The sequence below is a fragment of the Sander lucioperca genome, chromosome 5 (assembly GCF_008315115.2).
Source record: "Sander lucioperca isolate FBNREF2018 chromosome 5, SLUC_FBN_1.2, whole genome shotgun sequence".
In the NCBI taxonomy this organism is placed as follows: Eukaryota; Metazoa; Chordata; class Actinopteri; order Perciformes; family Percidae; genus Sander; species Sander lucioperca.
In genome coordinates, this window is record NC_050177.1 from 1,207,631 (window position 1) to 1,222,257 (window position 14,627).

At 45.4% G+C, this 14,627-nt stretch overlaps 1 protein-coding gene across 1 annotated transcript; it reads left to right on the forward strand.

Annotated features, from left to right (window-relative positions):
• The first annotated feature begins 257 nt into the window (after positions 1 to 257).
• Positions 258 to 13,640, forward strand: zgc:154093 (uncharacterized protein LOC777623 homolog). Its single transcript, XM_036001038.1, has 2 exons — positions 258 to 424; positions 11,759 to 13,640. The coding sequence occupies exon 2, from the start codon at positions 12,339 to 12,341 to the stop codon at positions 13,254 to 13,256; it is 918 nt and encodes a 305-aa protein (XP_035856931.1). The 5' UTR covers positions 258 to 424; positions 11,759 to 12,338; the 3' UTR covers positions 13,257 to 13,640.
• The last annotated feature ends 987 nt before the right edge of the window (positions 13,641 to 14,627 follow it).

Below are 14,627 nucleotides of genomic sequence, written 5' to 3' on the forward strand. Positions count from 1 at the left end.
AATTGACTCCACGTTGAGGAATATTAAAATGTTCTTACATGTATTTGTTAGTAGGCCCAATGGAAAAAAAAAAAACAGAATATAATTACTGAAAGGAGACTTTTTACTTACTTTTGGTTTGATGCTACTACTTTTGTACTTTTACTTAAGTAACATTGTGTTACAACTGTTCAGATAGAAGAAGACAGAAGATCTTAATTTGAAATTCCAAACCGGACGTCGTTGGTGCTATATTTCCAGCTGATTTGACGGCGGAGACGGAGAATCTTTACTTTCTCAGTCCAGAGCGCTCCAGAGACATTAATACCCCGCCAGTAAGAGGTTTACCTGCCCTGAAGCTGAGGTCTGTGTCGGTGGATTGTACGACTAAACTCTAGAGATTTTATTTCCTCAAGAAAAAACAGAACGACGTTTCACTCTGGAGGTAAATATCTTTAAATTTTATGTTTATTTTGAGGCGTTTGTGGTACTTTTTTTTTTACATGGGTTTAAACGTGGTCAGTGGTCGGTCGGTGGTCGCGGCGTATAGGCTACATACCTGTTGTTGAATAGACCTACTGTTTTCTATTATGTGACTAACAAAAAGAGGAAAAACTGACTATTGTAACATTTTGTTTGTTAACATAATAGCCTGATCGGCTTCGCTGCGCGTGACACTCCCTTGTTTCAACGTACGCAGTTTTTTGAGAGCAAAACCTACATATAGCCTGCACATTTTACTTCACTTTTTAGACAGACGTGATTACAATAAAAAATTATCATCTGTTGAAGCTCTATATGACAAATTATAGGCTATATTTGGTTCACCCATCAGTAGCAGTTTGGGCTTTAATGTAGGCTGCAATCTATTCAATTCAATTGTATTTATAGTGTCAAATCCTAATAGACTCTCAGGTTATCAGTAGGTCTAGACCGCACTCTATAATTCACAGACCCAACAATTCCCCCAAGAGCAATTGCACACAGTGGCGAGGAAGAAAAACTTCCCCTCACCAAATCCAGGTTATGATTATCTCATTTCTAAGAAGATCAAGTGTTACAGAAGCAGTCAGAGCTTTTCCTGTGGGGCATTCACCAAAAGGGAAATCAGTGATGTGTGTGTGTGTGTGTGTGTGTGTGTGTGTGTGTGTGTGTGTGTGTGTGTGTGTGTGTGTGTGTGTGTGTGTGTGTGTGTGTGTGTGGGGGGGGTATTACATAATTTAAAAACGTACCCATGCAGTTACTCAGACTACCTGCAGTGCTCCAGGAATAAACTCCTCTCTGTTGCCAAAGACAGGAGGTCACCGCAGTCGGCAGGCAGCCAGAGTCCCGCTGCTCTCTGACACAGTGTAAGTGCTCCAGCTGCACACTTGGACACTAGTTTTTTTTTAAATAGTTTTTTAGAACAGCTCACACACACACACACACACACACACACACCTCATAGTCAACTTAGCACCATTGGTTGTTTGTGAGGGTCAATATTAATCATTTCATCCTGGCCATCATCATCAGAAGCAGCATTCGTGATTGGAAATAGATGTGCTGTATGACTTGATGCTGACTGGATTAGACTAGAAAGAGACAGATTTGTTCCACTTGTACCAATCAGTCAACTGGCGAGAGAGTCTTCAGGAAGACGGGTGATCTTAGAAGCTGCAGTTGCATAATGAGAGAGAGAGAGTTAATTTGAGTTTATTCTTAAACTCACCATCTTTTATCTCTAATCTTAGCTTAATCGCTTTAGCAGTAGTGTTAGACTCACTGTGGATCAGGTTTTGTCTTGTATTGTTATACTCTTGGCACTCATGAAGTTAAGGGAGAGGGAGAGAGATGTTAACCAAAACCTGTCCACGTTAGTAAACCCATTTTTCCAACGCCCTGTGAATCACAGCTTCAGATGACTCAATGAGTATGCATTCCCTTGCCAGGGTTTACATGAATATTAACTTATTCATAGTTTTACTGATAGTTAACAGTGGGGAGGTTCATAGTGGAACCTCACTGTGGAAAATAACTAGACAAAATCAGCTTAATTTTTATGGTAAAAAAAACAACGTTTTTTTGTCAACAATCGCCTGCTGTGCGCAATTACGCTTGACGCAAGAGACTGCGGAGGACAACAACAATGAAAGGAGCCGCATGTTCGCTTCAGTAGGCCTAGCCTAAGTGTTTGTTCTAGAAGTGGACAGGGCTCACTGGTTCTCTGTCCTGTTGTAGCGGACATGGGCAGCAAATGGAGCCTGAGAGCAGAAACAGATGTCAGATCAGCCTCCTCTGTGGCTAATTGCATCAGCAGCAGCTTCCTAGAAAAAACGGTGAAGCATGGAGGAAAGAAATACCAACTAGCTGTCTGAACTACAGTATTTTCTCCTTTATGGTTATCAGTATTTTAAACTATGGTCACCTAAATGAGAAATATGTAGGATTTTATGGGGGAAGTATGGTTTGGACCTCACTTCTTCAAAGGGCTTGATGGTTCAGACTTGGTTAAGGTTAATTAGTTTTAGATTATTGTTATAGTGTAGGGCTAAAGGATATAGTACAGATTACAGCACAGCTATGTGTGTGTTTGTGAGATAGACAGCTTAGACCTGTGGGAACCTTCATGGCTGAACTGTAGGACAAACAAACGTATGCTTTATTGATGCTGGAAAGCTTCCTGTGGGGTTATGTGTGTATGTATGTGTGTATTAGTATCTCATTTAAAAAATAAATAATAATGTGATAACTATACGTAAATTGAAATTTGTATTGTCTTTGTACTTTAAAAAAAAATATATAAAAAAAAATATAAAACACTATCTATAGAAACTGTGTTGATGCCACTAAGGTAACATCTCAGGATGTCAAAATGAGGTTTTGACATCCAGACACAGATCTATAACTCAACTTTCCTTATTTGGATGAACTATTCCTTTGAAGGGCAGGTCGCCCACATCCCATCATCCCTCTGTCAAACACAGTAATTCATTAATGGGAAATATCTTCAAAATGCAACTCCGCCCTTGGTTCAGTTCTTCACTGGTATTCAGTGGTCGTTTTTTTAAATTAGGCTATATATTTTAACCGGACAAAGGATTTTAGTCATCAGATGTCTGGATGGAAGAGAAACAAGCCGAGCAAACGTTAGCCGGAGTATTGATGCTCATCTAGAAATTATCTGTTTCCTTTTGTGCCCACTATGAAGTCAGTTTTGTTACGGAACGGCACAGGAGGTGGAACCCAAAAGCAGACGAAAACACAATAATTAAGATTAAGTGTTTCAATGAGTGAAATATATACAATAATTGTGCTGGTGGCAAAAAGGAGGGTTGTGTCGAGGGAATCCAGTGGTGAGTAGTGGGTGCTGTGCGCTCTCCAGAGCGTGCCCAGTAAAGTGGTGGCGTTGACCATGTGGTAGGGCCTCCTCCAGAGTCCAACAAACAATTGAGTTTGAATCCAATTCTTACAGAGAGAGAGGAGCAGGCAGGATGAGCAAGCAGGCAGACAGGCAGGCACACGAGCAAGCAAGGCAGGCTGAAACAAGAGATAAACACAGAAAATACTTTAGCTACACAAGCTAAAACACCAGGATAACAGATAACACAGGGAGCCAGGAGTGCAACTATACCACACTGGTAGACAGTACAATCTGGCGACGAGTAGATCACAGAGCCAGCCTTAAATACTGCAGGAGGTTGATTAGGGAATGAGCTTCACCTGGTGCCACCTGCCAGCTAAGCCGCGCCCACAGCTCACAGTAATCGGCACAGGAGGGAGGGACATGAGAAAAAAAAACAAAAACACAGAACAAAAAAGAAGCACGGGCTACCATGATGACATCATGACAGTACCCCCCCCCTCAACGACCACCTCCAGGCGGACCACCGGGCTTCCCAGGATGGGCCCGGTAAAAGTCACTGAGGAGAGAGGGGTCGAGAATGAGAGCCCGGGAAACCCAGCTCCTCTCCTCAGGACCGTAGCCCTCCCAATCGACCAGAAACTGGAATCCCCTACTCTGACGTCTCCCATCCATAATCCGCCGAACAGTATAGGCAGGATGTCCATCAATGACCCGGGTGGGCGGTGGGACGACGGTAGGAGGGCTCAGAGTGCTGGTGGAAACAGGTTTCAGTTGGGAAACGTGGAAGGTGGGATGAATCCTGAGGGCAGGAGGAAGCTTGAGGCGAACACCACAGGGGTTAATAACCTTCTCAACCTCAAATGGACCAATGAAGCGAGGGGCCAACTTTGTAGAGGTACCACTGAGGTGAATGTCCTTGGAACTGAGCCATACCTGCTGACCGGGTCTCTAAACAGGAGCAGGGATGCGATGGCGGTCGGCCACCCGCTGGTTGTGTTCCCATGTTCGGAGAAGGGCCTGCCGAGTCTCCCTCCATATTCTCCGCATCCGGCGGTAGTGATGTTGAACTGAGGGAACTGCAATCTCCGACTCCTGAACAGGAAAGAGAGGAGGAGAGTAGCCCAGAGAAACTTCAAATGGAGACAGACCGGTAGCCGAGCAGGTAAGTGAATTGTGAGCGTATTCAATCCATGTGAGTTGTGAACTCCAGGCAGAGGAATTGCAGGCACATACGCACCGCAGAGCCGACTCGAGATCCTGGTTAGCCCTCTCCGTCTGACCATTGGACTGAGGGTGATAACCAGAGGAGAGACTAACCTTGGCGCCCAGAGCCTGGCAAAACGCTTTCCACACTTGAGAGGTGAACTGGGGACCACGGTCGGAAACGATGTCCAGAGGAATGCCGTGGATTCTGAAGACAGAAGCAGTTTAGGGAGAGCCACGAAGTGGACTGCCTTAGAAAAACGATCAACAATGGACAAAATTGTGTTGTTACCTCTTGAGGGTGGTAGTCCCGTGACAAAGTCCAGAGCAATATGTGACCAGGGTCGACCAGGTAGAGGAAGGGGACGGAGAAGACGCCTTGCCCCTGGCGCAGATGGTACAGGCCCCGACGAACTCCCGTACGTCCACCGCCATGGTGGACCACCAAAAGTGTCTCCGGATGAGAGAGAGAGTACGAGCCACTCCAGGATGACAGGAAAACTTGGAGGCATGACCCCATTGGAGGACCTGGGAGCGGACAGAATCAGGAACAAACATACACCCCGGTGGGCCACCACCGGGGTCAGGGTTAGTGCGAAGTGCTTGTCTTACCCTAGATTCCACCTCCCAGGTCAGGGACGCCACCAAGCAGGTAGAAGGGATGATGGTGTCGGGAGTGATGGGTTCCTCCAGAACCGAGCAGAACTGTCTCGAAAGGGCATCGGGCTTGACATTCTTACTGCCGGGACGGTAGGTGAGGGAGAAGTTGAATCGACCAAAAAACAAGGCCCACCGGGCCTGGCGGGAGTTCAGGCGCTTAGCCGTCTGAATATATGCAAGGTTTTTATGATCGGTCCAAACCAGGAACAGAACAACGGCCCCCTCCAGCCAGTGTCTCCACTCCTCCAAAGCTAGTTTTACAGCCAGCAACTCTCGATTCCCAACGTCATAGTTCCTCTCAGCAGGCGATAGTTTCTTGGAGAAGAATGCACAGGGATGTAGCTTGTTATCACCTGCTGAACGTTGGGAGAGAACAGCTCCAACCCCAACGTTCGATGCGTCCACCTCCACCACGAACTGGCTGGAGGAATCGGGCTGAACGAGGATGGGAGCAGAGGAGAAACGGTCCTTGAGTTCCGTGAAAGCCTTGGCAGCTGCTGCAGACCACACAAAGGAAACAGAGGGAGAGGTTAGTTTAGTCATGGGAGCAACCACCGAACTGTAGTTCCGAATAAAACGGCGGTAAAAGTTAGCAAAACCTAAGAACCGCTCTAACTGTTTCCTGGTGGTGGGAACTGGCCACCCAGTTACAGCCTGTACCTTGCTCGGATCCGTCTTCACCTGCCCGCTCTCCACAATATATCCCAGGAAGGAAACCGAAGAAGAGTGGAACTCGCATTTCTCAGCCTTAACGTACAGTTTGTTCTCCAGTAGTCTCATCAAAACTTGTCGAACATGCTGGACATGGTCCTCCATGTTCTTGGAGAAGATAAGTATGTCGTCAAGGTAAACGAAAACTGACCGGTTGAGCAGATCCCGGAGGACATCATTGACCAGTGCCTGGAACACAGCGGGAGCGTTGGTGAGTCCGAATGGCATGACCAGATATTCGAAGTGGCCGAGAGGAGTGTTGAAGGCCGTCTTCCATTCGTCTCCTCCTTGATTCTGACCAGATGGTAGGTGTTCCGTAGGTCCAACTTGGTGAAAACAGTGGCTCCTACCAGAGGTTCAAAAGCTGAACTAAGCAGAGGCAAGGGATATTTGTTCTTTACAGTTATATTATTTAAGCCACGAAAATCAATACAAGGTCTGAGAGTCTTATCTTTTTTTGATACGAAGAAAAATCCAGCACCCACAGGAGACGAGGAGGAGCGAATAATTCCAGACTTCAGGGAATCACCAATGTACTGCTCCATTGCTTCACGTTCAGGCGCAGAGAGGTTGTACAACTTACTGGTGGGAAGGGGAGCCCCGGGCAGCAGGTCGATGGAGCAGTCATAAGGTCGATGAGGTGGTAAAGATAAGGCCTTTTCTTTACTGAACACCTCTGCCAGGTCATGATAGATAGGGGGAACAGTAGACACATCGGTAGATTCTGGTGGTTGAGATCTGAGTTTGTTAATGCTTGGAGTTTGTGCTGACTTGAGACAAGTGGAATGACAAAAAGAGCTCCAGCTGGTAATCTTACCGGCAGACCAGTCAATAATGGGATTGTGGAGCTGTAACCAGGGGAGACCTAACACAATGGGAGCATTAGCTGAGGGCAAAACGTGGAAGCTGAGTTGCTCGTGATGGTTGCTAGCTAACAAGGGTAGAGGAATGGTTTCATTAGAGACTCGAGCTAAAACCTCCCCATTGAGTGTTCTGACCACTAGGGGTGTCTCAAGTGAGGCTAGGGGAATCTGGTGATGGTTGACTAACTCTGAATCCACAATGTTGGCATCAGAACCTGAATCAACTAGAGCTTGGAGAGGAATCTCTTTACCATTAACACATAATACAGCCTTTATGTTAATGCGTCTACGGGGAATGTCGGAAACTACTGATTGACTCACCAGGACCCTGTCCTTGGCTGGTGAGCTTGAGCGTTTAAATGGTTCGGGCAGGAAGGACAGGAGACCAGTTGGTGATTATTCTTCCCACAGTATAAGCACAGTCTCTCTTTGAACCGCCGGTTCCTCTCAACAGGGGTAAGCCGATTGCGTCCCAGCTGCATAGGTTCCTCCTTGGGTAACACGGAAGCAGAGTTAACACCGGCAGAAGAAGAACTGGAAGCAACCCGAGAAACTGGACTGGGTACAGGCGGGTAGGCAAAGGGGGTTGAACTGGCCGCTCTCTCTCTCTACGTCTCTCTTAACCGGTTGTCAATACGGATGGCTAGGGAGATTAAGTCTGGTAGAGTACTTGATTTAGCTCGACCCACTAAACTGTCCATGACATTCTCATTGAGACCCTTAAAGAAAATGCTTTGTAACGCCCTATCATCCCATTCCAATTCTGCCGCTAATGTTCTGAACTCAACAGAATAGTCAGCAGCACTGAGGGTTCCCTGACGTAGGCTTAGCAGGCGGTTACTGGTATCACTGCTAGTAACTGGGTGATCAAAAACTGGTAATCTCAGACACAAATTGTTGATATGTGGCGTTAGTTGTCACTGGGCTGTTCCAAAAAGCTACCCCCCCAATCTCTCGCCCTCCCAGAAAGTAACCCGAGTACATAAGCTAGCTTAGTAGCATCAAGAGAATAGGTTAGAGGCTGCTGACTGAACACTAGTGAACATTGAAACAGGAAAGATTTACATTCTCCTAACTTTCCACTATAGCGTTCAGGAGCGGGCACAAAAGGTTCACGGGGTTGAAAATTACTCACGGGTACAGCTTGGGAAGGAGAGAAAACCGGTGGAGACTGAGCTGGAAGCTGAGGGGAATGGTTTTCCACACGGGGCATGTTGGTTGAGAGCTGTTGAAGGGATTCCATGATTCCTTGTAGCAACTGAGAGTGTTGGCCGAGCAGGATGCCTTGAGAGGCCACCGCATGGTGGAGCGAAAAACCTTGAGGGTTTGAGTCAGAATCTGCTGGGTCCATTCTTTTTGGCCAGATCGTTCTGTTACGGAACGGCACAGGAGGTGGAACCCAAAAGCAGACGAAAACACAATAATTAAGATTAAGTGTTTTAATGAGTGAAATATATACAATAATTGTGTTGGTGGCAAAAAGGAGGGTTGTGTCGAGGGAATCCAGTGGTGAGTAGTGGGTGCTGTGCGCTCTCCAGAGCGTGCCCAGTAAAGTGGTGGCGTTGACCATGTGGTAGGGCCTCCTCCAGAGTCCAACAAACAATTGAGTTTGAATCCAATTCTTACAGAGATAGAGGAGCAGGCGGGATGAGCAAGCAGGCAGACAGGCAGGCACACGAGCAAGCAAGGCAGGCTGAAACAAGAGATAAACACAGAAAATACTTTAGCTACACAAGCTAAAACACCAGGATAACAGATAACACAGGGAGCCAGGAGTGCAACTATACCACACTGGTAGACGGTACAATCTGGCGACGAGTGGATCACAGAGCCAGCCTTAAATACTGCAGGAGGTTGATTAGGGAATGAGCTTCACCTGGTGCCACCTGCCAGCTAAGCCGCGCCCACAGCTCACAGTAATCGGCACAGGAGGGAGGGACATGAGAGAAAAAAAACAAAAACACACAGAACAAAAAAGAAGCACGGGCTACCATGATGACATCATGACAAGTTTGATGAAAAGCATCAAAAGTACCTGAAACGTAAATGTAAACTTTATGGTCGTCACTTCTGTGTTTGTCTTTCAGTTGCGATCAAACCCCGTCCTCTGTTATAAACACTGCAAACACGAGTAATAACGACATCCAACTTTTCTTCCCTGATTAGTTCTTTAAAGTATCGACGTCTTGATAATCTGAAAATCTTTCATGCAATCATTGCTGCCATGAAAAACAAGATTATCCCACTCATGAGTTTTTTGGTCTTTTTATGTAACAGTTTGGTTTTTGTCCATTCAAATTAGGCTAATACTTAATTAGTTCCACTTCCAACAAAAGCTTTGCAACGTGAACAACTGGACTGATGTTATGTCTTCATAGCAACATTTAAAGAAAACCTGGTTGTGAAAACGGGTCTCCAGGGTGGCTAACGTCATTCCGGGGCTGAACATGAAAGTCTGTTGTGCTCTACATGCTGCAAAGGGAAAAGCCTCCACCTAAAATGAAATAAAACTTTGGGTTGCTGACAGTTTGTGTTGTGTTTGGTTCCCAAAGAGCTTCCTGTAAATGAGCTGCAAAAAAACAGTGATATTAACTGCAACTAGTAAGAGTTTGTCCCAGAACACAATCACTGGAGGATTAAGGTTTTTTCAGATGAGTTGGAAAGAGTGAAAGCTGCTATATAAATACTGTAAAAGCATCAAAATGCTCAATCTACAGAGAAATGCACATATCCTGTAGTCAGGACGTTTGTGATGTCACAACTATACTATACGTATATAGGTAGAAAGTGTCGCTATACATTGCTGTTACAGTCATTCTCCGGCTGCAATGATGGTGCAGAGACTGATGGTACCATGAAGCGTCATTTCCATGCTTCTCATTCATTGTCTATGTTAGCAGCCGATCAATGCATTCTGGTAGCGTTGCAGTGATTTTAGATAGGCGGGGTGTCAAGTTGCCCACTCCCCATTTGCATAAAGTTGAATCCACTTTGCTACTTTATGCAAATGAGGAGTAGGCAGCTCGACTTGCCACCTCTCAAACACTACCAAAAATCTTTTAAACTGACCGTTGTCTGAAACAAAATCTGAAATGAAGACAGATTCAGCAGCTGCAGCTTTTTTTCACGCATAAAATGTTTTCCGAAACATATTTCGGTGAACTATGTTCGTAAAATAAGATAAAGTTTCCGAACGAGCCGCCATGATGGTCTGTTTTAAAATCCAGGAGCAGACAGCCCCACGTGAAGCATTCGTCAAATCAGGTGCAGGCATCGCAGTTGTCGGAGGGTGTAGCATGTTTTCTTTGTTTGTCAGTGGTCAGTGAGGAGAAACTGATAACTGATATTGGCAAGACAACTAGTGTTCAATGCTGGGAAGCGGGGTGATCCCTGCTGTAAAAAAACAACTATGTGGACACAAACCATTAGAGAGCGCACATGTGGAAGACCCAGATACTGACCAATCAGAACAGACTGGGCTTTTTCGGGAGGGGGGCTTAAAGAGACAGGCGCTCAAATGGAGCTTTTCAGACAGAGGGTGAATACAGATATATTCAGACAGACAGTATGAGAAAAATAAAGTGTTTTTTGAACATTAAAGCATGGAAACATGTTTTAGTAGAAACCCAAAATGCAAGTATGAACCTGAAAATGAACATGATATGGGACCTTTAAGTATGATTTTCTATGCAGAACTTTTAACTTGTACTGTAACAAAGTATTTCTACACTGTGGTATTGCTAATTTTACTGAAGTAAAAGATCTTAGTGGTTGTTCCTTCCACAGCTGTTCTTTACCAAACAGGTTTTTAATCTGTGTGAAGTTCACAGTAACCTGAATGTGAACCCTGTGTGAATATTCACTAGACTATTTCAGATTCCACTGTGGTGATGATACAAATATTTTGTTCCTGTCAGTTGAAAACTCTGGTTCTGGATGAAAAATAGGCAGTATAATTATTAAAAAAAGTGACTTTTCTTCAGATTAAAAGGAATCCCAGAGACAAACATGTATGTCATAGTTTTACGGTTTGTTATTAACACCGGAGTCCACACATTCCTCAGTGCATCGTAAACATAACGTAAAAGGGCCTGTGAACCCAAAGTAGTATGTGTGTAGGACACTTTGATCTGCACAGCATTCAGACAATTCAAGCAACATGATCTGAAAGTTAAGCATACGAATAAAAAACTGTATTCATGACTAAATAACTGTTTTGTTGTCCAAGGCGCTTTATAGAAACTTTATGCTTGATCTATGAAGTTTATTATTAATACATGTTTCAAGACAAAATGCTTCCTCAGACTACAAAAAGAAAGTGATTCCTAAATGTCTCTTTTTTTCTCATCACCTAAAGTCTAGCTATGTTTTTGTGATTGCATTGCATTCCTCGAATTTTGTCACAAGACCTCTAAACTCTGAACATAAAACAGTTGACTTCTTTATCTTTAAAGAGTTCAAAACCAAAGGAATATTTCGAATGGTGATGGGATCACAAGATCACAGAGCCCTCGGGGCGAGACACGAATGTCATAATTCAAAGTGTTTGTCTCAGGAAAGAGACTTTAAGATGTTTCACCGATAACAGGCGGGTTGTTGCAGAGGCCAAAAGCTTTTTAAACCAACAATTTCCATGCAGTAATTTGTGTTTCCACTAACTGAGCAGAGGGGTCTTTTGGGAATGCATGACTAATTTTCTGCAGTGATGCATGGACTGACTCATAAGAGCAGCCTCAAGACCTCAAGTCACACATTTACACATAATTTGGGGCCAGAGATCCCTTTTAGCAAACACTCAAACACTCAGGATTCTCTGAGGGTTTTCCATATGTCCTCACTGAAAAGAAGGTTGTAAATCTCCTCCTGCCTTCATTCCTCTCTCCCCCAGCTCCTGCCTCCTCCCTTCCCCTTTGCCCCATCTATCTCCCTTTTCGCCTTTCCTCCCTCTCTCTTCATCTCTCTCTGACACCGTTTTTTCTCTCTTGTTTCTCCACAGATCTCCAGCGTTTTGATGTCACATTCCTGACGTTTCTGAAGAGGTCGGCCCGACAGCACACAGCGAGGCTGCCGGAGATCAAATCCTTCATCCCTTTTTTCTGAGGAGGGATCAAGACCAGAGTGTGTGTGTTATGAAGGGAAGAGGACCCGGTGTTTGCTTGAATATGGCTTTTCTGTGTGTGAGAGAAAGACACAGGGAGCTGATCTGAGGTCAAGGCCTTTCTCTTCTCCCCCCTGGAGTCCCATGACAGCGTGAGGCACAACCCCCGGGGTTGCTATCGCTACGCTGACCGACTTAAATATTTGAATACTCACTGGGAGAAGCAACACAGACTGGATCTCTCAGTTGGGAGTGGAAAGAGCCAAAGGAGCTTCTTAATAAGTGAGTTTGCTTTGTAAGCTGTTTGTTTACATTGAGCTTCATTTCTTCTGCTGGTTTTAATCACCATGAGAAACTGACTGCTACCCAAACATAAAGAGGTGTTACCCAGTGAGTGGACCTGAGGACACTAACCTCTCCTCTCAGATAAAAAGAGACTTCTCTTTGGATCACCTCACGTCAACCTGTCAGAAGCAAAATGCCTGCAAAGACGCCAATGTACTTAAAAACTACAACTCCCAAGAAGGGAAAGAGACTGAGGCTCCGTGATGTCCTCTCAGGTGATATGATCAGCCCCCCGCTGGGCGATGTGCGTCACAGCGCCCACGTGGGGCCCGAAGGGGAGGGCGACATGTTTGGAGACGTGGGTTTCCTGCAGGGTAAGATGAACATGCTGCCGGCCCTGAGTCGGGTGCAGGACGGGCGCTCGCACAGCGTGGAGAGACACCTGGATGACGGCTTCACCGCGAGACAGGACACACACAACTACGCCTACAATGGTTACCACTATCAGCACACCTCCACTGGCCTCCTGAAGACCACCATCTCCATGCCTGTGTTCATCTCCCATGAACAGGCTCCACCCAAACCCCCACGCCTCCACCTGGACGACCCCTCCTCGTCTTCTCTGCCTTCCCAGCAAAACAGCTTCCACCACCATCAGCAGCCTGCAGACACGAGCCACAAACGGGCCAACGGCTACAGGCACACAGACAACCACGGCCAGCTCTTTGAGAACGGCGTGGTGGGCCGTTTGGCATCAGAGCCCTGCCGTGACATCTCCCTCTCCCCAGCCATCCGCATGCTCGTCCCCTCCTCTGGCTCCTTCTCAGAGGCCTCATCTGAGGACTCCATGTCAGAAACCTGTGGGCTCCTGGACGGTCGCCGGGGCCTCAGCCTGGACTCTGATGCCGGCCTGAGCAACGAGGATCTGAGGAGTGAACGCAGTGAGTCGCCCTGCACTGCCTTCCATCCGGCCGGTCTCACGGTCTCATCCGGGGTGTCACGGTCAGACTCTATGGCGGGCTTAAACTTGGACCTGGGCCCATCTATCATGGAGGACGTCCTGAGTATCATGGACCGCTACAAGACTGAGGACAACCGCTGTGAGCTGTGAAGAAAGATTAAAGAGTTACTTCTGTATTTTTCAACCTGGACCCTATTCCCCCATGTTTTTGTTCCTAAGTGACAGATTTGAACAACAATCTTCCAAATTGGTCCAGTATTAAGTAAGGCACAATACGCTGTTAAAGAGCAATTGCGAACCTTTAATTTACGTCCACAAAAAGTCACATTTTGCCACAGACATGCTCAGATTATAAGTGTCTGACAACATTATGGAAAGGATCTCTACAGAGATAGACCTTTTTGTTTAAGAATAAGATATTTTTTGTTTAATTTGAAACAGCCCTGAAATCGCCATCACCAAACTCACCAGACACCATTAAAATAAACAGTAATTTTATCATCGTAAAACGCACTTCATTCAGGGTCGACAGAAACAAAATAAAACAAATGATAAGCAGTCTTGGTTCGTCTTTCCACTGTTCCAACAATCACCACTCTGGTTTGGTTGAAATAAATCCTTAATTCACCCATTTACATGTGGAAATATGCTGGCTCTATACACGCTAAAAGTATTGATTATTTACATGGAGTCTGGTGAGTTTGGCGATAGTGATTTTGGGGCTGTTTCTGTTTAAACAAAAAGGAATTTACTCTTTAACAAAAAGCCCTATCTCTGTAGGGATCCTTTCCATAATGTAGTCAGCGCTTAGAATAATAATCTGAGCCTGTCAGCAGCAAAAACAGTTCTTTTAGTGGACGCTAACTGACGTTGAACATTAGTAATCCTGTAGGGTAACATTGCAGCCCGATTCGTGGCTGCCGGTTACAGCGTTCTCGCTCAATACTGGACCAATTTCAAAGATTTTTCATATTAGTCACTTAAACGTGCGGTATACTAAGCACTGTAACTATTTCTACTCGCGCGTGGTGGTCTAGTTGCACTAGTTGCAGTCTTCTCCTGAACAGAGGTGGCGCTAATGAGGAAAAGCTACAGACTTTGCTATTCCTACGGACTAGAAGAAGAAGAAAAAGGTAAACAACGGCAGAACTGACAGCAGCATTGACGTCAATGTTTCGATTTGATTCGATGACCTACTTTGTCGGATCAAGCTTTTCATTAATCATAAAAGATCTCATCTTAACCCAGTAACTTGTAACTCGTCCATGCTTCCTGCTTCCGCTTTGTCGGGTGCCACTGAAAAAAAAATAGAGAATAATGAACTTAAAATCCTGGCGCGCCAGCGAGATCTACGTCATTTTGACATCACATTGGCGCGCGCCAGGTTGGCTGCGGCGACTGTAAAAAAGCCTTTAGACACTGATGCATGAGAAAATGTAGTCCAGGTTGAAAAATACCGAAATTACCATTTAATGTGATGTACAGATATTTTTTATACATAGTTTAATAAATCCTTAAAGA

Bases quoted from the DNA above. Each gene is read 5' to 3' on its own strand.
- zgc:154093 (XM_036001038.1), top strand. From the start codon at position 12,339: ATGCCTGCAAAGACGCCAATGTACTTAAAAACTACAACTCCCAAGAAG.